The 25,225-nt window shown below is 39.8% G+C and overlaps 3 protein-coding genes across 5 annotated transcripts in view; all 3 read left to right on the forward strand.

The window, feature by feature from the left end:
- The first annotated feature begins 2,284 nt into the window (after positions 1 to 2,284).
- tmem35 (transmembrane protein 35) lies at positions 2,285 to 5,252 on the forward strand. The gene is made up of 3 exons (XM_036001725.1): positions 2,285 to 2,477; positions 2,528 to 2,857; positions 3,817 to 5,252. The coding sequence occupies exons 2-3, from the start codon at positions 2,738 to 2,740 to the stop codon at positions 4,180 to 4,182; spliced, it is 486 nt and encodes a 161-aa protein (XP_035857618.1). The 5' UTR covers positions 2,285 to 2,477; positions 2,528 to 2,737; the 3' UTR covers positions 4,183 to 5,252.
- A 1,541-nt stretch (positions 5,253 to 6,793) lies between these two features.
- Positions 6,794 to 22,111, forward strand: cenpi (centromere protein I). Its single transcript, XM_031303324.2, has 20 exons — positions 6,794 to 7,084; positions 8,634 to 8,771; positions 9,795 to 9,913; positions 10,998 to 11,105; positions 11,660 to 11,708; positions 11,791 to 11,837; positions 12,098 to 12,187; positions 12,449 to 12,580; positions 12,897 to 13,040; positions 14,880 to 15,000; positions 15,285 to 15,379; positions 15,549 to 15,666; positions 15,879 to 15,943; positions 16,133 to 16,242; positions 17,108 to 17,243; positions 18,535 to 18,659; positions 19,742 to 19,784; positions 20,444 to 20,662; positions 21,495 to 21,536; positions 21,679 to 22,111. The coding sequence occupies exons 1-20, from the start codon at positions 6,913 to 6,915 to the stop codon at positions 21,811 to 21,813; spliced, it is 2,208 nt and encodes a 735-aa protein (XP_031159184.1). The 5' UTR covers positions 6,794 to 6,912; the 3' UTR covers positions 21,814 to 22,111.
- Positions 22,112 to 23,354: 1,243 nt separating this feature from the next.
- The window catches only part of drp2 (dystrophin related protein 2), a 198,227-nt gene continuing 196,356 nt past the window's right edge, over positions 23,355 to 25,225 (forward strand). For all 3 annotated transcript variants that reach the window (XM_036007108.1, XM_036007097.1, XM_036007114.1), the window contains exon 1: positions 23,355 to 23,801. The gene's annotated coding sequence lies outside the window, so the exon portion shown is untranslated. The remainder of the gene's footprint in view (positions 23,802 to 25,225) is intronic.

Here is a 25,225-nt window from a genome sequence, read left to right on the forward strand (position 1 = left end):
TGATTATAAAGAGCTTTTCATGCAAATCCATCGTGGCAAATAGTTCTGTTGAAGTGTCTCCATTCGCTGGTGAATTTGTGACATTATTTTTCACCATATAAGATATTTCTACCACGTAAAGTATCACTAAAATTCCTACAATAATATTTAAATAGTCCTACATGAATCTATAGTTTAACATGTTGCAAAAATGAGCTGCTAGGTTTGCCCTGCGGTCATCCCACTTGGTGTACAATGCGTAGAGTTTATTTATGTTAGAGCATCACATGGCCCTTGTGTAATAATAATTTTTTAAAACAAATTTATTTAGGAATATGCAACATAGTGTGTAAAAAAAAAGGAAAATAAAAGTTTTAAAATAGATTTTGACACTGTGTCCCTCTTCAAAATCTCTCTAATAAATTGGGATATCTCTGTATGTTTGTGTGTGTGTGTGTGTGTGTGTGTGTGTGTGTGTGCGTGCGTGTCTGTCTTTGAAATATCTCATTAACTGTTTATCCAATCTACTTCACATTTTGTTTCCTGGGTACCCAACGAACTTGGGGTTTGGAATTTGGAGCAGTTTGGACAGCGTTGGATATTGGATATTAATAAAGTGTGAATTAAACTAAATGACAATAAAGGTTGAGGAAAAAAAGTTGAGATAAAATGCTAGCTATAACGCTGGCTCTTCCGTGTCTACCATAGACTGTATAATATTAATGGAAAAAGCATCCGGTTCAGCCATTGACATATATAGAATGGACCAACAGATCCCGTTGCTCTGGACGGAGACCAGTGAAGGATATTAGAAGCACTTTTCCGGTGATGGCTGAGCGTTACTGCGCAGCCTCCAACTGAGAAAGACAACGTAAATGTGCCGTGAGCAACGTGTCTGAAAGTTGTAAGTCTTCTGGTAGCTGTGCCAAGAGAAATCTCAATCATTCCCAATCTTGCAGAGACGGAGAGCGTAGGTGTATGTAAGCAGATAACATAGGCACAGGCTAATTATTGCTAACTAAAATGCTAGTTAACATTAGTAATTACACTTAAACAGCTAATGTGAGACGAAACTGCCTGTGCGCTTCTCCTGTACTATACGGTAATTCCTCTACTATGCGACAGTAAGTCGCGTGGTTATGACACAATCGTTAGCCTATTTTGACAAAAACGTTTGCTACGGAGCCATAAAGTGAGATACAAGGTAATGGAGCCTTTTATACATTGTCGTGTTTCTTTAGAAATAAACAATGGACAAATAGAGTCTTTAAACGCTTCAGATGTAAAGTTATTCACTGTCAAAGTGGTGCCAAAATGAATGGCAGTCAATGGAATGCTAACGGGAGGTGATGGCTTGTTAGCATCAAAATGGCGCCATAGGAGGTTCGCGGTCCGAGGAGAAGCTTACCCCCTTGGGTTCAGCGAAGTGCTACAAATGCGGAAGTGCCTTAAACCTGTATTCTATATGAATTCCAGCAGAGGGTGACACGTGCAGTTGCAAAAGGAGGTCGGTTTCTGTAGAAGTCTATGAGAAAATGACCCACTTCTCACTTGATTTATTACCTCAGTAAACATTTTCATAATGAGTTTATGGTCTTATAGTTTTAAGTCCTCTGCAACACAGAATGATGTTCATTTTTGGAATTATGGTCTCGTTGATTATAAAGCAGGGGGTGTTTTAGGGCATGGCTATGATGTGATTGCCAGTGAAAGTGTGTAATGTAATGTAGAGAGTAAGGGCTTCTCCCTCTCATCTAAAATCGTCACATCCGCAACCAGGATGGCTGCGCCCGTAACGGCAAACTCACAGACTCATAGCAGATCTCCACAAACCAATGGGTGACGTTACACATGCTCTGTCCATTAATATTATACAGCTACCAGAAGACTTACAACTTTCAGACAGGTTGCTCACGTCACATTTACGTTGTCTCTCTCAGTTAGAGGCTGTGCAGTAACATTAGCCATCACCGGAAAAGTGCTTCTAATGGCCTTCACTGGTCTCCGTCCACAGCAACGGGATCTGTTGGTCCATTATATATATGTCAATGGTTGCGCCTTAAAGGTCAGCTGCATCCAGGTCAAAGTCAAACTTTGAGGTGGCAATTTCAAGCAGTGTGCCCCACCAATGGGAGCACTTCCTCCAAGTTGTCCTCCAATAGAAAATTTAAATCTTTAATCTTTTAGATTACAGCTTTAATTTAGCAAAAACTGAAAATAGGGAAACTCATTTCAGAAGTAACACAATACACCTGCCATCTGCACCTCTCTAGTTTACATTGTATGTATTGTTGTATCTAATTTTTTTGTTCCATACAAATTTAAAAACGTCAATTTGTAGTTGTATGGCGAGTTGCGGGACTATTTTTTTTGGTTGGTGCAGTGACTAGAGTTTTTGCTGGTTGCTTGGCAACCTCAATGTATGATCTTCTGACCTAGCTAGCTAGCTAGCTAACTCTGCAAGTTCAAATTGAAAGACGATGTATTGTAGCCTAGCTAGTTATATAGCTAAGCTAAACTGGCCTATGAACTATGAAAAGTGTAAAGCTGTGTTTTGAGTTGTGGGTGAGCTCCTGTCATTTACAGTTCTCCCCTGCTCCTGGATGCGGCGCAGAGAGAAGACCTGCGCGTCGCCATCTTTGTCATTCACCCAGAAGCCCATCCCCCTGATGGTGCATCTTCACCGGGAAACCGTCCGACTTTCATTTCAATTCAGTTCAGGGGGAAGCGCCAAAGCGCCTGCTACACGCAGCGAAAGATGGCCTCACCAAGGACAATTACTATTGTGGCCCTTTCTTTTGCTTTGGGTTTATTTTTCGTGTTTATGGGGACCATTAAACTCACTCCGAGACTAAGCAAAGATGCATACAGTGAAATGGTGAGTAGTTAAAGCTTAACGATAAACTCGCATCTGTGGGGGTAACGTTAACGTTAAAGGCCATTGTTCTATGTTGGCTGCAGACGCGAAAGGCTCTCAGGCTCGAATAATGTGGAGATGCTGACCTAAATAATAAAAGATGCGGAAAATGAAAGCTTTCGATGTCGAATTGCTCTTCATAACTAACGTTACTGCCTCTGCCTGTGAAACATTCACATGAGTTAATTTTCCAGAGTTGATTCCTGTATTTAAAATGTTAAGACCTGCTGTACCGTTATTGCATGTAGTAACAGTAATGCAGTTGCAGCTACGCCTGTATGTTTTAAGATGAACTTTTATGAATATTTTGGTATTAACACGGGCAACATCCATGAATCAGTATGGATACAAAACAATCCGAAAATGTGTCTAACATTAGCTAGTAAACGCTTAACAGGGATCAATAAGGAATGACAGATCAATACATATGCTATAATTTAGCCGAACGATGCAAACATATATGTAGGATAATCAGCAGATTTCTATATTTTATAGCTTGCTCTTTATAGCTTAAATAGGTTGTAGCTGCTATGCTTCTCCTTTAATACGAAGAGCAATGGCGGCGGATTCCAGCAAATTCTGTGAGATGCACCTACTGGTGCTGATGTTGAAATGACCAGTGTGGAAGATGATAGCTGGCATGCATTTAGGCTCCATGCAAACTGCAATGACTAATATGCTCACAAGATTTTTTCTTATAATAATTGTTTACGGTAACAGACTATTAAGCAATAGGTCAAAGAGCAATTTTGCAAGCATAGTGATGAAATAAAAGCATTTGAATGATAAACACTTGACTTGAGGATGGTGATGTTACATAGTCCTTAAATAGCCTCACCCAAAGACACCCATGAGAGTTTGTATGACATTAGTTAAATGTTAGAGATATTTAAATAGATCTTTGTACTTTATCCTTTCAGAAAAGGGCATACAAGAGCTATGCCAAGGCATTGCCAGGCCTGAAAAAGATTGGTATCAGCTCAGTCCTGCTTCGTAAGATCATTGGCTCTCTGGAGGTGGGCTGCGGTGTGGTGCTCACCCTTGTACCTGGCAGGCCGAAGGATGTGGCCAACTTCTTGCTGCTGCTCGTCATGCTAGCTGTCCTGTTCTTCCACCAGCTAGTAGGAGACCCCCTGAAACGGTATGCCCACGCTCTAGTCTTTGGTATTCTGCTCACCTGCCGACTGCTTATTGCCCGCCAGAGTGACGACCGGCCGGAGAGAGAAGACAGCCGAGAGGAACAGCACATTAATGACCAGGAAAAGAACAAGGTCAAGCAGTCTTAAGAGCCTCTTCTACTTAGGTCCAAGCCACAACGAAGGGAACCTGGTGCGCCCCTATGGATTGTAGTAATTCATATTTTGAAGGAATCAGTCACTTCCAGTAATATCCTTACATCCATCTCCTGTTCCATCCAGCTGGCTGACTGATTACTCGTACCCACTCCTTTGCACTCTTACTGTGAAACTGAAAACTTCTGATCCATACACACTCTACATAACCGTGGACAATCATACCTGTGGAAACTCTCATAAGCTCAGCTCATTGTCTAAATAGTGAATCAATTTTTCCTATTTATTTCAGTCCTACACTGTGTTAAATGTTTGTGTTTTTAATCCAGTGAATTAATTTGTTAAAGGTTGATTTGAGAATGCGTTTTTTCATGAAAGAATCTTTGTAGCTTGTTTTTCTAATTTGTTTTTATACTGTTGGAGAAACTGATAATTTTGGAGTTTCAATCATTTAAGCATGTTTCATTTGGTCAAGAGTATAGAACATGAACTAAAATGAGCACTTTTGAAACAATTTTGTACTAATTATACATCAACTAGTATTACATAGCCACAACCTATTTTGGTGCAGTGTTGCCAGAACGCAAATCCCAGAAAGAAAAAATATATAAATCCTTGTTCATTTTTCATCTCAGTACATTTTTGTAGAAGAACGCATGAAATCCTTTTAAGTTAAATTAGCTGGATATCCTCTTTCTCCTTTCAGTTCAGGTATCACAATGAAGTTGTTTAGCTGGGAATTGCAGCGGTTGCTGCCTCAGGTGTCTGCTGCTAGCTTTTACAGCAGAACATAACCAAATTAAAAAAGTATTTTTGCCTGTTAAAATTGGAATTTACCTTTGTAATTCACAGTTGAAGTCATAAACTTATTTACTGTCTCTTAAAGATTTTGCGGATCGGTTTGGTTTTACTTTTTTTCTCTGAAGATATAAAAAGCATTCCTATTACTGTTCTGCTTAGGGGATACAATCTCAATTCAAACTCCTGTCAGTAAGTTTGGGGATTCACAATATTTCTGTAAATGATATACTTAAAATAAAGAATTGGAGGTGAGACTGCCTAAATATTGTTTGTTTTATTAGCTCTCTTGCATGTCTTTTACAGTTTAAGTTAATAATTGCATTTGCATCGATGGGTTGCAATTTTTGTGTTGTAATCTTGTTATATAACTTCAGACGGTCCCTGTCAAGGTAATTCCATCATATTACCATATAAACTGCATACAAAGCTTTATGGACAAAGATATGTGGTACTTGTCACCGTGCGCTGTGAGGGATTTGTTGCTTATTTTATTCTATGCATTACAGGTTGATCAGTTTTGTGATCTTAAGTCAATTTCTGCTTAACGCAAGCCAAGAGTTAAAACTCGTTTTTAAATGCTGACAAGTAATAGAATTGTATTTTAATTTAGTATGAAATTAATGTAGCTATGATGAAATTGTATCATAGAGGAAGTGCCCTGATTAAATAGTTTTATTTTGTAAATAAATATCTCTTTTGATGATTTCTGAGAATTCTGCAGAATTTGACTGACATTTTTAGAGAATGGGCTGAAAATGTGCATCATTCTAGAGCCATTTTCAACAGCAAAACCCATCCCTAATTCTAACCCTACAGGGGCAGAAAAGGACCAGGCCCATGGGAGACCAAACACTGGGGGTGAGGGGACAAACAACACAACTCAGAAAGGTCTTTCTTTTATGTCTCTTGCTCTTAAGACAAAATGGAGTGATTTTGCCCTTGCTCCTACCCCTAAGCATGACAACTGGACTAGCGGCTTACAGTTTACAGTTTGGGAGTAAAGTCACTGTGATGCTTGCAGAACAGCTTGACCAACATGATTTTATAGTTTTAGATTTATTTGACATGGTTTTGAGAAAAATGAATAAGCAACAATTTAGTTTTTTCTTCTATGATAATAAACTGAATGTGTTGGGGTTTTGGGCTGTTGGTCAGATAAAACAAGACATTTGAATATGTTATAGGCTCTAAGGACTTCTTTTTGACATTTTATAGACCAAAGCGATTATTGAGAAAATATTCAGAAGACTAATTGATAATATAAATAATCATTAGTTTCAGCCCTATAGTAAAATGGAGGTGACTGGAATTCCATATGCGATGTTCACAGGATTGAAAAATTACATTTTAAAAACATTCAGAACCAACCCATTTTCAGAGTATCCCAGTCATTTTGAATAATTCACAGACCTCACTGCAACTAGTTTCTATTAAAGACATAACGGTGCTCCCTGTGAAAAATGTTGATAGTGAGTTCTGTGGGTTATCCAGACAGTGTTTCTGGAAAGCGTTGCTGCTGCTGACATTTTTGAAATTTCATTGCACGACAAACAAATTATTATTTCAACTGCAGCTATGACATCTGTCCAGTATCACAAGCTAGTTCAATCAGAGGGCTATGTGAACACCCTATTTTTCTATTTTCTGTGTGGAATTCTGACCAGTTTTCGACGTTATTCGACGTAGCCTCCTCTCTTGATGCAGTCAGATGAACAGCTACTTGACTGGCACTAGGACTATAATAATTGTAGTCCTAGTTGACTGTCGGTTGAAGGCAAACGGACTACAACGGCCTGGAAGTAACCGAGCGGAAAGACTACATTGCGCAAGCGCAGACCAAACGGTCGCGCGGAGGATTTGAGTTTTGTTTGAATGGCTGAAGACAGAGTGGAGCAGTGTTTTTAAGTGTTTAGCAATGTAGAAATGGCAGCTAAGTTAAACCTGTCGGGGCCGCCGGATTCCGACACGTCGTCTCCAAACGATCAGTCTGTCTCCAGCCGCAGCAGTAACAGAAGTCTGAGAGTTGCAGATAAGGCGAGGAGAAAGAACGAGGCGGAGGACCCATTTGTTCTGGCCCTGAAGTACTTCTCTGACGGTAGGACTTGGCTCAGTCAATACGGTCGAAGCAGATGGTGGCGTTACTTTTACCAACGATACTAGCTAGCTACCGTTACCGCAAGGAAATATACGGTGCCGAAAGGTAGACAACGCCAGGATATAACGTTACGTTAACGTTAATTATTGTGTTTGGGGTGTAACATAGCTTTACTGGTAGCTAATGTTGCTAACTTATACATCACGTTAGCTCTTAACTCAGTGCAGACAATCCCAAAACAGAGCTAGCCTCAGCGTTAAGTCAGTAACGTTAGTTATGTACAAACAACAACAACAACATTATTAAAAGCTCGATATTGGAGGAACAACCCGACCCGTGGTTTTATGACGTCATCTGTTGTCACTGCCTGCGTTGGCCCGCTTGTGACGGATCGGTGATTATTATTAATTTGTTTTTACATCTAAATGAGGTTTAATTATCATGGTTGCTGTCATATTGTACTAGAAGTTGCTCTTACATAATTGGGGGGACTTAAATAGGCTTTTCAGCTATACTGCCACTGCAATTTAATTTGCTGGTCACATGCCGTATTTTGATGGCTGTTATCTCTACTAGAAATGGGGTTACACGTTTTGATACAGTAGCTGTGATACAATACACCGGTGCTCAGTATTGTAGAGATCTTTCTGTACATCCCTAAACAGATCACCTGAAAACATTTGGCCAACCCATCAGTCTTTTTTAAATTAGTTTAAACTCAAAGATCTGGACAACAAAATGATCTGTGGAGCAGTCCTATTAGCTTTTACGGCAGCATTTGGTGTTATTGACCACAAGCTTCTTCTTGAAAAGCTTGAGTGTTATGGATTTAGACCATCTGCAGCTGCCTGTTTGGTAAGCTATAGACAGTCTTCTTTAATCAAAGTTACTCAGGTAGCGTGTCTGTGGAATATGGACTTCCTCAAAGGAGCTGCCTAGGCCCACTTTTGTATTCCATTTTTACCATTGATTTACCACTGGTACTAAAAAAACATTATAAATTAACAATGTCCACAGATGACACTACAGTATATGCAGTATATTACACACATGATGATTCCTAGATAAAGGGGATTACACCACCTATGTGAAATCCACTACATTATTAAAAATGTTTTTAACCCAATCTTCTAGAGCCCACTTCTAGCATACACACCTGTATCCTGTATCATCCAAAAACTGTTAAATCATTTTTTAATAGGTTTTTCTGTCCTGTAACCAAAAAAAGACTTATTTACAGAGCAGTTCCAGGATTCGTCATCATTAGCCACCAAATTCCTAAATATTTATGGATGTTACACTCCGCTAAACTGTAAAATCTATCCCGTGTTAGCGAATAAACGTGAAATTCACAGATTTTCTGCAGCTAATACTGGAGTTTGTTCAAGCAAACGGTTTGCACAGTATCGGCTCATCTGCTGTCATATCACACAACATCAACATTAGCATAAAAAAACCCATCTGAACTTGTTGACATTACCTCTTGTATCGAGTATTTTACCATTTTCAATGCATATACACACTCTGATGTTATCTCTCCCTCTTGTAGTTGAAGCAGGTACTCCTGTGTATGGGAACGATGATGTGGAGAGGAACATGGTGCTGGTGGAGAAGGTGGCCTACAGTAAAGGACTTTCCCCAGAGGCCATCTCTATTATGCTGGAGTTTGCCATGAGCCTCCGTATGGGTAAGACAGTTAGCAGTAGCGGTGGACTGGGGAACAAAAACATTCATCCCCCTTTGGTGCTTAACATGTAGAGGGTCGTAGGGGGCTGGAGTCTGTCCTGCACACACCAAGCAAGTGTACACCTTGGACAGTGTCTGTCACACTCTTATTCACACCTATGTAAAATTAAAGCCTAAAATTCTCCTAACCTGCCTGTTTTTGGACTGTGGGTAGAAACCAGAGAACTCACAGGAACCCACTCCACACAGACTCACAGGAACCCACTCCACACAGACAGATTCAAACTGCCACCTACTGTGAGGTGGCAGTGTTAACTACTGAGCCACCATGCTTTCTGAAATTGAATGTGTTTTGGTGCAGTTTAATTGACAAGAATGCCAGAGCCAAATATTGCTTATGTAATTGATATGGTGTACATTGAGCACATATTATGCCTGCAATTTAAACACATTGCACAAAAATTGTCTTCATTCTTACCAAAAGTGTAGGAACCATAGACTGTATATTAATGGACAGCGCATGTGTGACGTCACCCATTGGTTTGTGGAGATCTGCTATCCGTCGTCGAGTTTGCCGATACGGGCGCAGCCATCCTGGTTGCGGATGTGACGATTTTAGACGTGAGGGAGGAGCCACGTTACGTTACACACTTTCACTGGCAATCACATCCTAGCCACGCCCTAAAACACCCCCTGCTTTATCGCCGATTTTAAAATCAACGAGACCATAATTCAAAAAATGAACATCATTCTGTGTTGCAGAACACTTAAAACTAGCGATTGAGACCATAAACTCATTATGGAAATGTTTACTGAGGTAATAAATCAAGTGAGAAGTGGGTCACTTTCTCATAGACTTCTACAGAAACCGCACGTGTCACCCCTGCTGGAATTCAGATAGAATGCAGGTTTAAGGCACTTCCGCATTTGCAGCACTTCGCCGAACCGGATGTGTTGTCCATTAATATACAGTCTATGGTAGGAACACACAACTGATTTTGTTTGTGTGAATGTCTCTGTATAGGGACTATTCTATGTCCCCGGGTGCTGAAGTGTCTGATTCCTGCTGCTGTGGTACCTCAGGAGGCTGTTGTTCGAGCGTTTGTATGGCTGGGGGTTGGCAAAATACCTGTCAGCACACAAGTAAGTGCAAATTAGATTTTTTTCAAATTCTTTTAATCTGTTTTCTGTTCATGAGTAATTTACAAGTATGTTGTTTACTATATACATATTCTCTCTCTACTCTTAAAGTGCCCATATTATGAAAAAATCACTTTTTCTGGGATTTGGGGTGTTATTTTGTGTCTCTGGTGCTTCCACACACATACAAACAAAAAAAAAATCCATCCATGCTGTTTAGAGTGAGATACAGTTTCTGAATGTGTCCTGCCTTCAGTCTCTGGGTGAGCTGTTCAAAATCGGCACGGCTTGTGATGTCACAAGCCGAAACGAGCAGGCTAACCGCAACCATTAGCTCGTAGCGTTAGCATGCTAACGCTATGGCTAACGCTAGCATGCTAACGCTAGCATGCTACCTCGTTCTCAATAGCAAAGCACTGCTACAACACACACAAGTTCACCATAATCTACAAAAGAACTACTTACATGTGCGCCCTCATTTAGAAGTCTCCCAGCTAATCCTGCCTTGTAACTGACCGAAGTTGTAGAAACAGCCTCTCTTTTACTGTCTATGGAGCTAGCTAGCTGACATGATCTACATCTGAGCTACTGGGCATGTGCAGTGCAATCAAAGATAGTACAGAAGAAGAAGAAAAGAGGTCTCACTCTGTAGCTAAAACAGAGACCAGCTGAAAAGAGGATCTGCAGCAGTGAGAGAGAGCACTGCAGTACAACACAAATATGGTGTTTTTTGAAAATTAAACCATGTAAACTTATTCTGGTACAACCTTAAAATACAATTATGAACCTGAAAATGAGCATAATATGGCTGCTTTAAAGAATATTAACATTATTGTAATTACTAAGGTTATAACATTAACTATTTTAAACAAAATGATATGATTTAAAACTACTGTTCTCTTTCTAATAATATAATAATTCAGTCAACATTAAAAAATAACTGCCTTTTAGCTTAAAAAAAGGAGTTTCAATTATACAATATTTAAGATGAGTGTCGGTGTACTTGCTTTTGATTCTGTATGTGTATCTCTAAGATTGCACCATAGTTAAATCCATTTGTGTGTTTACTTGCATGTACAATTTTCAGATTCTTTTCATAAAGTGGGTGTTGACTGTATTTGACATGATTGATGCAAAGGACCAACTTCGAGCTATCTACGGCTTCATCTTTAGCTTCGTCACAGAGGAAAATCTGGTATGTGTGCTGATGATCTTTGCATTGTTATAGTAAGATGGCATCAAATCAAATTTGTATACTATTCATAAGCATTTACACTTCTTTGAGCAACAAATTTATGGTTTACTAAGCTTGTTTGTCATTTAAATGACATGTATGGGGCGACCTCTAGCTCACCCAGTAAGAGCGTTCGCCCCATGTTGGCTGAGTCCTGCAGCGGCGCAGGGTTCGACCTGCTGCCCTTTGCTGTGTGTCATCCCCCATCTCTCTCCCCCTTTCATGTCTATCCACTTTCAAATAAAGGAAAAAGCCCCCAAAAAATAATCTTTTAAAAAAAAGAAGCTATTTTTCTGTTTCTGAGACACAGGCTGACCAGGCAGATAATGCGTTTATTTGGTTAAGGCATATAAAACATTCATTACAAAAGAGGGTTGTGCTGTCCTGTTTGTTCACATGTGAACGATTGTCAGCTTACCAGTGTAATGAAATGACTGCAGCACTGTAATGTGAAAAGGGATCCACTAAACAACTGCTGAGATGTGAACTCATTATCTTTTGTCACATTATTTCAGTGTCCTTTCATCTGCCATCTGCTGTACCTTTTGACCAGAAAGGAAAGTGGTAAGTCAAACATTTTCACACCTGAAATATGATTGCAATGCTAACAGCATTATTGACAGCTTCATTTTTTTTCTCGTTGTAGTGCGAGTCTTCAGAGTCAGGAAGCTACTGGAGCTACAGTCTAAACTGGTAAACCTGCTGCTGATTTGATGTCCTCTGCAGCCATTTATCAAAGCTACTACATTATTGCCTACTCAGTAAACAATTTTTATTCAATGAGAAATCCCAGGATGTTTTTTTTCTACACTGTGCATTGTTCCCATGAGAGGCTATCCTTTCTAGTGTCATTGGTTATTGTTGTATTCTGCATTATTAGGAAACATCAATCAAGAAAAGAGATTTCAAGTACAAAGATGCGTCATTGAGCGTGTTGATATTGTTCTCTTTAGGGAAGGCAGCCGTTCCTCCTGAACCTACTGTCACTTTACAAAGTGTTTTGCCCTGATCTGGTGACACTTTCCATCCCATCACGAATTAAGGTTTGTACATGGACTGTGCAATTGATGCTCATTCTGCCGTTGTGTTGTGTTGTTACTTTATTTGAACAGGGACAATTTACAAATATCATTAACCTTATATAAAACAAGAGATATGTAATTTACTGTGTGTGTGTTTGTGTATATATATATCTATATAGTTATAGATATATCTATATAGATATAGATATAGATATATAGATATAGATAGATAGTATTACCATCATCTCTAAAGCACCAACACAATTGTATGTTTTCTTACAGAGTGTGTTTAGGAACCACAATATGCCCTGGAGATCAGCATTGATTGCTGTCCAGAAGAGGGACGGTTCCCAGGCTGCCTCCAGCATCAGTCCGGCCTCCACAATCAAAGATAAGACCAACCCCAGGAAAAGGGTATGCAAGTCTATTTAACATTTTTAGATGCACTGCTTGCTTACCGTGTTCCCAATCACTCCTGCTACACTACAGTTACTGCTGCCGCTTGCCAATGCCATTCCAGCATTTCATCAGCCCCACCTCGGCAAAATGCTAAAGTATAGCCTAATTGCAGGGAACAACATGGTCAGAAGATAATGTCAAGTATCCTATCTATAAAGTATAATGTATATGTAATTAATCGGTTGATCATGATTTTAGCCTTTTGTTAATTTCAGGGAATAAAAAAAAAAAATGCCTACCCTTATTTATTTTCTTGTGCTTTCTTTCTTAGAAACACTGCCACCTGGTCTTGCCGGCATTGTGTTCTGTAGTTAATAAAGAGGCTCAGACTGAGCCGTCCTCCAGCAGAAAGGTGGTCCCCCTGGTACAGCTCCACTCCTTTGCTCAGCTCCTGGAAAATATGCACCGTATAGAGGTAATTTCTTCTGGGACAAATCTCTGACTTCTGTATCTGTGGGGTGCTCACACTGGGGCTGCCTCAGCCTCTTTACTGTCTTGCTTCTTCTCAATCTTTCACTCTTTCTGCTCCCATTTACCTCAGCGTCCAGATAAAATATAGTTTAACCATGAAGATCATTAATCATTTAAGCAGCAGAATAAAATGTATGCCAGTTTCTCCATGCCATTAAGATGTGCAACCACAGTCTGTGTAAATTGTGATGAACCCTCACAGCCACAGGGTGGTGCTGTGTCACTGTTATATTTTTTTGTCTGTACATCCTGGTAGGCCACTAACAACTTTGTCCTCAAGAATCCTCCACATCAGAGGTGGCCTAGGACTGTAATTTGTTTATCAGATCAGAGCGTAAAGAAAAGCACAGTGCTTATAGCATAGTTCTTTTTACAAATATGGTGATTTATATATCCTATATGAGTAATGAAACCGAGATGAGATGTATCTGAGTAATGCATTTGACAAAGTTTTAATAGCAAATGGTCATTTAAAGAGGCCTCACTATAAATGTGTATTTGCCCTGCAGATTCAGTGACCTGATAAACTAATATAAGTCATTTTAAATGGCTTGCAGACTTTTATGCGTCATGCTACATAAATTCACCTCTCTCACAGCGCCTACAAAGCCAACGTGAGCAAGGCTTTTGGACGACGATAACATCAACGGTGTTCATTGCCAAGAAAGCCCTACTTTTTCCGTATCTTAGGCAAGACAGATGAGTACAGTCAATCAAATTCATAGATCTATTCGGCAAAGGCATTGACAAAGGATCATTATTTCCCTCATTTCCTATACTCCTGTTATCAAAAGCCGAATGGTGCTTTCACAGTTTAATGATACAGTTGCTCCATAATTATTGAGGAGCTGAGCTGTGTCCATTCACAGTCTGTCTTCTCCTCATTCTAATTTATTATACTTACCAAGTCACCATATTGGGAAGCTGCTGTTCATACACAATAAGTGACTGTATCTTCTATACAGTGGGATGGCAGAAATGTCCCAGTGCTGGTATTATGGGGATTACTGAATACTTGAATTAGCTCAGTAGTGGATTGGTGGCCCACTGAATGAAAACAAGGACATGAGCATCAGTTTATTCTTCTTCTGTAGCAGGTAAACAGATTGATTTGAAACAGATTTTTATTAAAGTGCTCATATTATGCTTTTTGGCTTTTTCCCTTTCCTTTATTGTGTTATATATCTTTTTTGTGCATGTAATAGGTTTGCAAAGTGAAAAAGCCCAAAGGCACTTACCATCTCCAACAGAAAACACTGTTCACAAACTGCTCCAAACAGCTCTATTGTAATCCAGCCTTTACTTCCGTGACGAACGTGCGTCACTTTGTAACACATGTTATAATGCTCGCCTTGCTGCTAGGCACGCCCTCATACTCTGCTTCTGACTGGCTAGTAGTCCTTACCTAGCTACTGCGCATGTGTGACTCCCAACAAAGCTCCTGGAAAATATGAAGTGAGATGTCTCACTCTGTAGCTAAAACGGAGAGCTCAACACACAGGGTGAAAAGAGGAGCTGCAGCAATGTGCAGTACGACAAAAATATGGTGTTTTTTGAAAATTAAACCATTTAAACCTATTCTGATATAACCTCTAAATAGAATTATGAACCTGAAAATGAGCATAATATGAGTACTTTAATGCAGTGGTTGACTTTGTGTGTGTATAGTTACTTGGGGATATGAGTTTTGTTTTCCCATCTCTTCTCTGTGCTTCTTTGGATTCATGTTGGTGTGATTATTTTATTGCATGTGTTTCCTATTTCTTCATTTTACCTCCCCCAGCTTCCCGCTCAGATGGGCTCACTGCTGGGCTCCAGTCTGGCACTGCAGTACCTGGACTGTGTACAGGATGAGTCTGCCCTCCTACGCCTCAACTTCTGGCTAGGCTACGCTCTCCACGAAGGTAAGTGGGGCGGGGGAGCGACTACCGAAGTGTTGTGACATCTTCTATCAGGACGATTCATCCAAAGCAAAGCTGACCTTGAGTTGAACCCAAACACATTGCCTAGTTGGCATATCAAAAGGGTTCTTTCCGAGAGGGTTTGAAAGAGAGTGGGTGTGTGTGTGTGTGTGGGGGGGGGGTCTCACTGTGTGAAGATGCAGTGAATCTGGATTCCTCTGCCGTTTTCTTTTTTCTCTTGATTTTTCCACTTACTAAATACCCTTTTTTTTGCTATTTGTGTTAAGAGTTTTTGTTCTGCGGCGATGGAGGAGCCTCCCAGAATTCAGAAGAAGCTCTGCAGTTTTTGAACAAGTTGCTGTCTACACAGCACTTTCTCCAGGTGAGCATCACACTTCAGGCCCTGATAGCTGCCTCTCTACCTCACAGCTGTCATTCACCGTTCCCTGTATTTATTAACCTGCACCCACATGCTTAGCTGACGCTGCACTGTAAAACCACAGTCAAACAGTGATTTGACAAGTTTTTAATTTGTCACATTTCTCCACCAGGAGGGGTTTTCCAGTTCAGAGGCTTTTCTCTACAAATTTCTCAATGTTTGGGATGGTTCCCTCCTCCGCCCACAGATCCTCGGCCTGCTGAGCAACATTCCTGTCATCCCCAGTTCCCGTGAGTCTTCAATGGGTCGTGTCTGTCTTCACATTTCGTGTTCTGTCTTTGTCTATCTCCGTCAAACATACACACAACACAACCTTATCCTCACTTGAGTAAAATCACAGCCTCATTCCCACGTTGGCAAGGCCTGTCATATTGTGCCATGTCCTAATTGCATTTAATTATATAGTTGATGCAACTGTAACCTTCTGTCTCCCCTTCTTCAGAAATCAGACGGCTTCTGTTTGAGCCCCTCATGCAGCTTTTCTTCACCTCTTCATTGTTTTTCAAGGTAGGTTTTCCTCCCTGCGGCAGAATGAGCTCTACTTGTACTTGAATTTAAAAAGCTTTTGCTATAAGTTAATAGATAACATTAAGTGTTTGTCTTCTTATTATAAAGCAGTAAGTTTGGGTCCTGTATTAGCTCAGTGGTTAAACTGCAGTATACTTAGTGCTTTTCCTCTTTATCATGTGTCTGTAGTGTGGACTGATGGAGTGTCTAAACAATATGCTGTTAAAGTGGCTGACCTGGCACTCAGTGTATGCTCTGGAGGACGACTTGGACATCAGCCTCAACAGCCACACCTCCATGTAAGTCTTGTCTACTTCCTGCTACTTGATTATGCCCTGAGCATAAACAAGCAATAAACCTGAAACACTTTGTGAATTGACTTGAGAGCATAGGGGTTATAGCTTGTTTAGCTTTTACTTTCAAGCCAAGAAATGTCTTCTCACTACTACTTACAGATGAAATAAAAGCGTTTTATTTACTGTGGGATTATGTAATGAAAAGATTTCTGAGTTGATTTACCTAATTTTGTTATAGATATGATGCTTAATAATTATATTAATTTGAGTTATCTAATTTTCTTCAGATTAAATCGGGACTGATTTACTATACAGTAACTTTTTTAGCTTTAATTTAAGCCACCTTTTATGCACTAGCAACCAAAGCAACTTAGGCAGAAGTGTGTATTGCCATGTTTTCCCTTTTGGTTTTAAACCCATTTAGCTATCAAATCCTTTAATTGAAATTTGTTTGCCAAAAAACAGCCCTAATCTCCAGTTAAATGATTTCCCAGCTTCCAAATGAAGGCGTGGAGTCAGTGTCAGTCATTTTTAAATACCTGGGCTACATCAGTATCGAGTCCTCACATTGTCTAATCCCACAACAAGTTATCCATAAGCGGAGAGATCAATTTTTTATTCACTGCCATTTCCAAACTTACCTCTGATATTTAGCCAGAGTACAATTCAGAGATTAGATGTAGGAATCATTGATTGTGTATTAATGTACACTTTCCCAACATCACTCTTGATTCAGTGTTTGTCCTTTGTAATGTAATGAAATGCCTGATTTGGGAGCTTTCTTCGGTCATATCAGAAACCTGAGTGAATCCTCCAATGGCATTCTGGTTAAAGTGTGTGTCTGACTCTGCTCTGCCCTCTGTCCCAGAAACATGACGCTGTCAGGGTTCAAGGATTCAGTGATGGAGCTGGTTGACTTTGTGGGTCGGCTGGCCTCTGTGGGTCTTCAGCTCGAAGGCTGCCACTCTCTCCTCCTCAGCTTCATCCTGGACTTCTATGAGACGGTAAATATATATATATATATATATATATATTAGTGCTGTCAAATGATTAAAATATTTAATGGCGATTAATCGCATTAATGTCATAGTTAACTCGCAATTAATCGCACATTTTTATCTATTCTAAATGTCCCTAGATTTCTTTTTGTCCAATTATTTTTTCTCATTTTAATGCTCTTATCAACATGGAAAAGTGGATCAGCTTGTTTTGTGCTTTTGTCGCCTGGCTTTGACGAGGGGGCAGAGAATTCGCATCAGTTGTGTGCTTGGCCACCAAGTGGTATTTCAGACTGAACGTGCTGCGATGATAGCTCAGTTCACAACGACAAAACACACAGATCACTTTGGTCTTGTTTATGGAACCATTTGGAAACTTTTTAAAAGTAACCTTTCCATTTAGAATTTTATTGGCATCCATTTCGGCGTCTCGCACTCGGCATCCACTCAAAACGTAACGTTAGCCTACTACTCTTTGGCCAGCTCACAAGCCCAAACAAGTGTGTGCAGCGTGCCTGTTGATTTGTTTCCGGTCTAGCTAGATCCGGTGTGGTGTTGTAGTTTTTCTAACGTTACTAGTTGTTGCAACAGCATGTGAAAAAAACTACAAAGTTTGCTATGCCAAAAAGAACGTTAATCTCGAGATAAAAAAATTGACGCCGTTAAAATGGGTTTGCGTTAACGCTGTTAATAACACGTTTAACTGACAGCACTAATATATATATTTATGTTTGAAAAAAAACACATTGGACACAAGTTATTATTCAAAGTAGAGTATTTGTATTACTTAAAACCTGTCTGGAGGGGACCTTGGCTTTCCTGGTCAAGTCAGCAGCAGCACATAGAACATAAGAAATAAAGGTTACAAAACATACAAGACAGACTTGAAATAAGTTAGATAAAATATGGAAAGATTAATCCAGGATCCCAAAAAGCAGATCAGCAGGATAAAGAAAAGATTCATGAAATAACAGCAAGAAATATAACAAGAAATATAAAATGAGATTGGAAATACTTGAGAATAAATGAATGAATAAAATCCCCAAAAGAATATATCGTAATATTCCAACCAAATAAACATTTTAGAAACCGAAAGGGTTTGGAAGCCTGCAAGGAGATTAGGTTATGTCTGATTGGAACATGTTACAATAAATGCAAAGTTCAGCGTGTACCTGCTTCTAACAAAGCAGAGTCATGATTAAAGCTTAAGCAGTGAAATAATACTGTATGTTTGCTTATCTACCTTTCACTTTTAACTCTCTGTGGGTCTTTATTCCATATTTCTCTCCTCCCCCAGGTGTGTGACACGTTTCTGAAGTATGGGCTCCCCCTCGTGGTGATACCTCCAACTGGAGTTTTTTACCCAGCCCTGTTTGCCTCTGACCCCGTTAGCGTGGACAGACTGGCCTACATCATGTACAGGTGGGGACTCTTCATCTCTATGCTACAACCTGCCACGATGCGTTACCATGAATCCACTGCTTCTCTTTGCAAGACCCGGCCTGCGTAGCATTCAAGCGCTAGGATTGGCCAGACGTCCAGGCTCCCGCATTCATGTCCTATCCCCTGACCAATGGGGGAGTATCCCGACCCTAACCACTCGAGGTCAATGCCTAACCTCAACCATCTGCCTAACCACTCAGTTGCTACGCAGGGCAGGTCTTGCCAAGAAAAGCAGTTGGATTCATATTAGGGCTGCACGATATTAGGGAAATATCTAATTGCGATTATTTTGGCTGATATTGTGATTGCGATATTATTCACGATATTGGAGGGAATGATCATTTTTGTATCATTATTCTCATATTCAATGAAAAATATAAATAAAAAAAAAATACATCCTTTTTTTTTTTTTTTTGCGAGGATCTGTACCAAACAAAGATTTTTACTTTAGTCTGTATTTGATTTGTAGGTCGGGATGTCTCTGCAGCACCACAATTCTTTATTTTAGAATGGTTTGACACATATTTGCCTTTAACAAATATCGCGCCTCCCTGTGATTTGGATATTGCACTAGTTCATATTACGATTTCGATAAAATTACGATTAATTGTGCAGCCCTATTTCATATATAACGCTACCAGGATGCATACATTAGCATCACCCGTTAAAGTAGCATTTCATATTTTGATGAATATTTGATGACAATAAACAGAACTGGAATCAAATGGCTAAATTGTACGTATATGTTAATGTATGATTTATGATAATGAGAGTCTTAAGAGGTAATGCACTTAAGCCCTCTTCTCCTTTTTATGTAGAATTCAAGCGTCATTTGTAACTCCAGGCTTTAATAACACAAACCCTTTTACAGTGTCGACTAATTGACTGCACCCCAGGGCTCTGAAGTAATTCTGCCAAAGCTGAGCGTAAAAATGCCACGGCAAAGTAAAATTGGAACGTAATTGCATTATATTTTTTGACAGCCCATAGAGAATAAACTGTTATGCAGTAATTCATGATCACAGAGGTCACTGTTTTTTTCGTGTTTCTTTTTTGTTCAGGTACAAGGTGAACTTGACATCAGCCAAGAGTCAAGAAACGGAGGTAAAAAAAATAAAACTACTTTCTTCTTGTTATGTATGTTTGAAAATTAAATATGCTGTGATTTGCATTGCAGCAACACTGTAAGAGTACAATTTTGGTCCTTTGCACCAATTACTTGGCATACAATGTGAAGGAAATGATTTTCTATTCGCAGTGATTTGATTAGAATAGCTAATTTAACAGTTACTGTATCTCAACCCATGGGTTTTGAATGCATTTCTTGTGATTGCATATACATTTTAAGCAATTAGCTGGTGTGCTCTTCCGAAGTGACTTGCAGTTTGTTTTAAATGACTTTGGTCACTTTTATAGATTTTTCATCTCTTTTCGTCTAGCTCTTCAGGAATTCACATGCATCTACCTACAGCTGCTAACCTTTAATACCCTCTCAGATGAGGACTTAAGAAGTTGTTGATTTTAATACATCTGCCACTGCGAGCTGTGAATTTACAAGTACATGTCAGGCAGCCAGCACGCTCCCCTGGAAATGTCAGAGGCACTTTTTATTAAGAAATATGGACTTGGTAAATAGCATGCAAATTAACCAGCACATCAGATGTGGAGCTCTGCAGATATGGAGAGTGGTTTACTTTCTTTCTCCACTTTATTTAGCTTGCTTTGTTCTCATTTTGTCGCTCCCTTTCCATTCTGTTTTTCAGCAGGCCTTTCACATCAGCCGCCAGACGTTCCGCGAGTTCAACCACTATGCAGTCGTCATGGTCAACTGCCTGTGGAACTCCAAAATGTTTCAACCAGGCATGGGTATACAGCCGGGAGAGGAGCTGCTGCTCAAGAGCAACGTGCCGCAATACTGGATGAGCTTCGACCTCATCCACCACCCGGCCTTCATGAGCTACGCCGTCGACTTTCACCAGAAGGTGAGTGTGCACCGTTTAGGATGTCTTGTGTCTTACAAAGATACTTAAGTAGGATCCGACAAATTCTTTCTTCTAGTACGTTCCCTATGTACAGGGTTTCCGTAGGGTCTTAAAAAGTCTAAAATTTCAAAATCAAAATTTCAGGCCTTAAAGTCTTAAATTTGCTAAAGTGTTGTGTTCTAGGTCTCAAATTATTTTAAACCGGTCTTAATTTCCCTACGTCCATGTAACGCTACCTCTAATGCTCACTGAAAGTTTTTTTATTTTTTATTCCGTGGTGTAGTTCTTTCTTTCGCTCGTCCAAATATAATTAGCTGTATATTTACAGCTTATTATTTCTCTGTGTCGCTTTTATTCAATTTTAATAAATTTATTCACTTTGCAAGTACTTTTGTGACTCTACATTTCGTTGTACTGTCATGTTGTGATATAGATCTTAAATTTCATTCATAAAGGTCTTAAACGGGTCTTAAAAAGTCTTAAATTTGACTTGTTGAAACCTGCAGAAACCCTGTGTGTATCTCTTGCTTGTTTTTAAACTGGGAGTGGCGCTTGATGGATCAGCGTGCAGCTGCCAGTCTGTACAGTTTGGTTAATGGACTTACAGGCAAGTCAAGGAGACAAATGTGGTATTAATGTGTCTTTCATAGAAGATACATTAATACAGAAGGACATTTTATTATTAATGGATGCCGTGTGAGACGTGGTTTTCATCATGTTAAATAATACACGTACCTTTTTTTGGTTCAGTACAGCTCCAACATCCAGCAGCGATCTTGTGAGATTTAGCATGGTGGGCTGACAGTGAATATTAATGTTCTCTCTTTATCAGTGTTGGCCGGGCAGAAAGGATATGGACCTCAATTCCATAAAGGTACGAGGGCTCTCCGTTTTATTTCTGCATTTATTATAGACTTCACATGTAGTCTGATGTGCATCAGTGATATTTCAGAGATTAAGAGAGGTTGCTTTGATGTTCAGATGTGACTGTGTGTGTGTTTCTGTGCGTGTTTCAGCATTCCAAGCCATGGAGCTGGTACCTGGAGTATCTGTTCAGTCAGGGTTATGACGGCCTTAAACAGTTTGTTCAGAGCAACATCAGCCGGCAGAAGGCAGCAGGCGACGGGCAGGGCAACAGCTTGTCCACATAGCAGACGTAGCTGATCAACTCAATGGAGAGGAAAAACAACCACTTGCATCTTACCCATTTTTAAAAAAAAAAAAAAAAAAAAGACTTGTACATATTTCATTTCCTCGTCTCCTCGTATCTTTTTATGTACATAGATGTATCTCTCTTATTGTGTATTCTTACTTATAGTATTGTCTATTGAGTGATAATAGACCATAAAGCCCTGTCAGCCATTTGCCAGGGGAACGGTCAGTAGAAGGTTTAAGTTCAGTGAATACACATTCAACAGGAAGATGGTATGTTAATTGCAAAAAAAACAACTGAAAAGGGGATCATTGGTAACGCACATTCATCTGTCAGGTCGGTGAGAAATAGCCACAAAATCTTTTACATCACAGAACTAACTTAACTTATGATCCACATAAATGTTGACCAGATACTAAAGAATAAGAGTAACACAACTTGAAATGGCTCTTTTTCAGTATTTTCTACTTTCTTTGCAATAAAATCAGTCAATCTTTGTTTAATGTTAACACAGCGATCTTGAACCATACTGTTTTTGTGTTGTATTCTTCTTGTACAGCTTGCCAAAACCTGACTCTTGCACCTTGTTGAAAATAAATAAGTGTAAGACTTTTTATTATATAAAAACAAATAAAATCAATCTGTTGTGTCTTGATAACATTATGCTGCAGTACGTCACAGTTAACAAGTGTCTTGGTCTTGTGTCCTCATGTGAACCTGAGTTTTTTTTGTCTAGTGGGGTCAGTTTGAGACTCTGTTTTATGGATAAGTATTCTTCAGTGGGTCGCTCTGCCATCCGGAAAGCAGCATTTTGCTTTGATTGAGGGACCCATCTGGATGGTGCTCCTCGGCTATTTCTGAAAAACGCTGGATGAAATCATTGTATGCCAGGTACATACAGTGATCAGCTCCGTCTGTGGCATATGGACCTAGAACATGTCAAATACTTATGTATGGTAAGCTTGTGCTTTCTAAATTTTCTAAATTAACCCTTCATATCACTAATTTGGAAGCCACACAGAAAGGAGGATCAGTAACCTCCACAGGTACCCAAAAAAATAAACTGCAATGTCATTACTTTATGGCTGCAACAAACTATTATTGTCATAAGTCCAATATTTCTTTGATTAATCGATGCATCGTTTTGGCTTTTTTATTTTATTTTAGAGCCCATGATAAGCCTTCATCTTTACATGTTTTGTCTTTTCTGAGCAATAGTCCCCAAATCATAGCATTTTTGCTTGATTCAACTACTTTAATCAGTGTTGATAATTAGTTTGCCATCTACTAATTGATTAATTGTTTCAGCTCTAGGCTATTTGCAAACCTGAGAGACAGTCTCTCAGTGAAGGTAAATTTCATTGTCCCCTTGCTTTTTTAACTTACAAAATCCTCTTCATGGCAAAGTGTTGACGATTTATATTATTTATTTTGGAATGTCTTGATAACAATAGTATGAACTTTGGCCAAAAATGACACGCTTTATGTTTACGTGTTGTAGGAAAATGAGTTGCAGAGAAGATGTGCCCCCCAACCTTGAGCTGAATCTCACCCTGACAGTTTTCTGAGCAGTGACTTCAGAGCCTCCCTCCTGCAGCTCTCCAGAGCCACTGAAGTTCCCTGCTTAGTATTCAATTGTATTCGAACTCCGGCGTTGTGAGATGAAATTATGTGTTGAGGTAGTTAAACCAACAAGATGAAACCGTCGGCGTGTGGCATGGCGCTGCGCTGGTGTGAGTGAACAGAGCCACCTTAAAGGAGGCAGCCCGCTGATGTCAGCGTCACAGACACAGACCCGCCGCCGGTACAACGCTGCGCTGCTCCGCCGTTTCAAATCTCCATCTGCGCTGCTGCTCTCCTCACTTTCTTCAGCTCATGTCTCGCCTGCATTCACGGGAGTAGCTTATTTCAGCCTCTTCGCAAACACATTTCACTGAGCTGTGCCAGTTAATGCCTGAGCCAAATCCTTGCCTCAGGGAGAGAAAGGTAAGATTGTTCTTTTTGAATGTTTACTGCAAGAATTGTTTTTTGATAAAAGCCAGTTCACCTCACATTCAGGGCAAACAGAGGTCCATGGTGTGACAATGTTATAGTCTTCTTTAACCGCCTTTGGGTCACTCCTGTGCACGTTGAGGCACATATTGGCTGTTGTGCTGCAGTAAGGATCCTGTAACTCGTCCTGGTTCACAGTTTGGCAGCTGGATCTTTCTCTAAAACCAGACGACATCCGTGTGATTGGTGTTTTCCGGGTGAGCTTCAGGATTAACAGCCCGTGTTTGTGTGCTTCTGGCCGGTGGAGCTCAGAACAAAAGGTGCGCAAGTGGATGTTTTGGCAGCATTTGGGAAAGCCTCTTATTTCTTTCTGTTCGTTATTATGAACATCGTACAGCTCACAGACTGAATGATAAGATGCACAGTTGGCCCATCCACTAATTGCAGATCAAAGGAAGTAAATGTACTGACACTGATTCATGTGCGCTTGTTTTGTGGAGCCCAGAGGGGAAGAAAAGCCTGTCTGATCTTTCTCTGCAAGTTTCCCCGCAAGTCTCGCTTCCTGCAGAAAAAAATGAGCCTTTTTAGAGCTTTTCTGAATCATCAGTTTGTGTGGGTGGAGACTGACGTGTGATGGCAGACTGAGGTGTTGAGTCGGATTTGGACACTGATGCCGCGAGTATAGGCTAATTATGGTAAAAATTACACGGTGTGCGTCTTAAGCCCACACAGTTTTTTGTAGGCCCCAGGACGCAACACAGTGTGGGATAATATAGGGAAATATTTGCTTCTGTGGATGTGACAGCAGTAGTAGCCTATAGGCTATTTGAAATCCAAATGTAAACAAAATAGTATCAAAAACACATGATCTGGACCCGCACTAAATGTAATTGAAAGGTGCTAGACAACAACTAAATTTAAAGTTTCTTTCCATCATCCGTTTGCTAAAGTAGCTGTACAGGCCTCTATTTAATGCAAAGCTGTTTTTTTTTCATCTAAAACTTAGAACATCTTGATGTCCCTCGTGCTGAGTTACAATAATGTATCTGTCTTCAACATGTGAGTTGTAGGCTACATTTGTCAGTCGATTTGTGCTGTTGTGTCCAAATATTGATTTCATGTTTATTTGGAAGAGTTAATCAAACATATACACAGAAAATCACTTTATAAAAATGTAATAATCTTTTTTGGACATCAAAAGCATCCCTCTAGCTGTCTCTTCCTCACCAAGCTGCTTTTGTATTCTTTCATCTTTGGCTTGGTAGCCTTACCTGTGGTGTTCATGGCTCATTTCAAGATGAAATTGAAGGTCTCTGGAAGCTTTAAATGGTTTATTTTGGTAAAAAGAAAAAGCGGAATAATGTTTCCTTCCCCAAAGGGGAATGAAGTGACATCTTGCCTCACAGAGAAATTCCTCT

This window comes from Sander lucioperca, chromosome 1 (assembly GCF_008315115.2).
Source record: "Sander lucioperca isolate FBNREF2018 chromosome 1, SLUC_FBN_1.2, whole genome shotgun sequence".
Lineage (NCBI taxonomy): Eukaryota > Metazoa > Chordata > Actinopteri > Perciformes > Percidae > Sander > Sander lucioperca.

Coding starts and splice junctions, on each gene's coding strand:
- tmem35 (XM_036001725.1), top strand. CDS start 2,738: ATGGCCTCACCAAGGACAATTACTATTGTGGCCCTTTCTTTTGCTTTG. Junction 2,858..3,816: donor AAGATGCATACAGTGAAATG/GTGAGTAGTTAA, acceptor TTATCCTTTCAG/AAAAGGGCATACAAGAGCTA.
- cenpi (XM_031303324.2), top strand. CDS start 6,913: ATGGCAGCTAAGTTAAACCTGTCGGGGCCGCCGGATTCCGACACGTCG. Junction 15,001..15,284: donor AGGCTACGCTCTCCACGAAG/GTAAGTGGGGCG, acceptor ATTTGTGTTAAG/AGTTTTTGTTCTGCGGCGAT. Junction 21,537..21,678: donor TGGACCTCAATTCCATAAAG/GTACGAGGGCTC, acceptor TGCGTGTTTCAG/CATTCCAAGCCATGGAGCTG.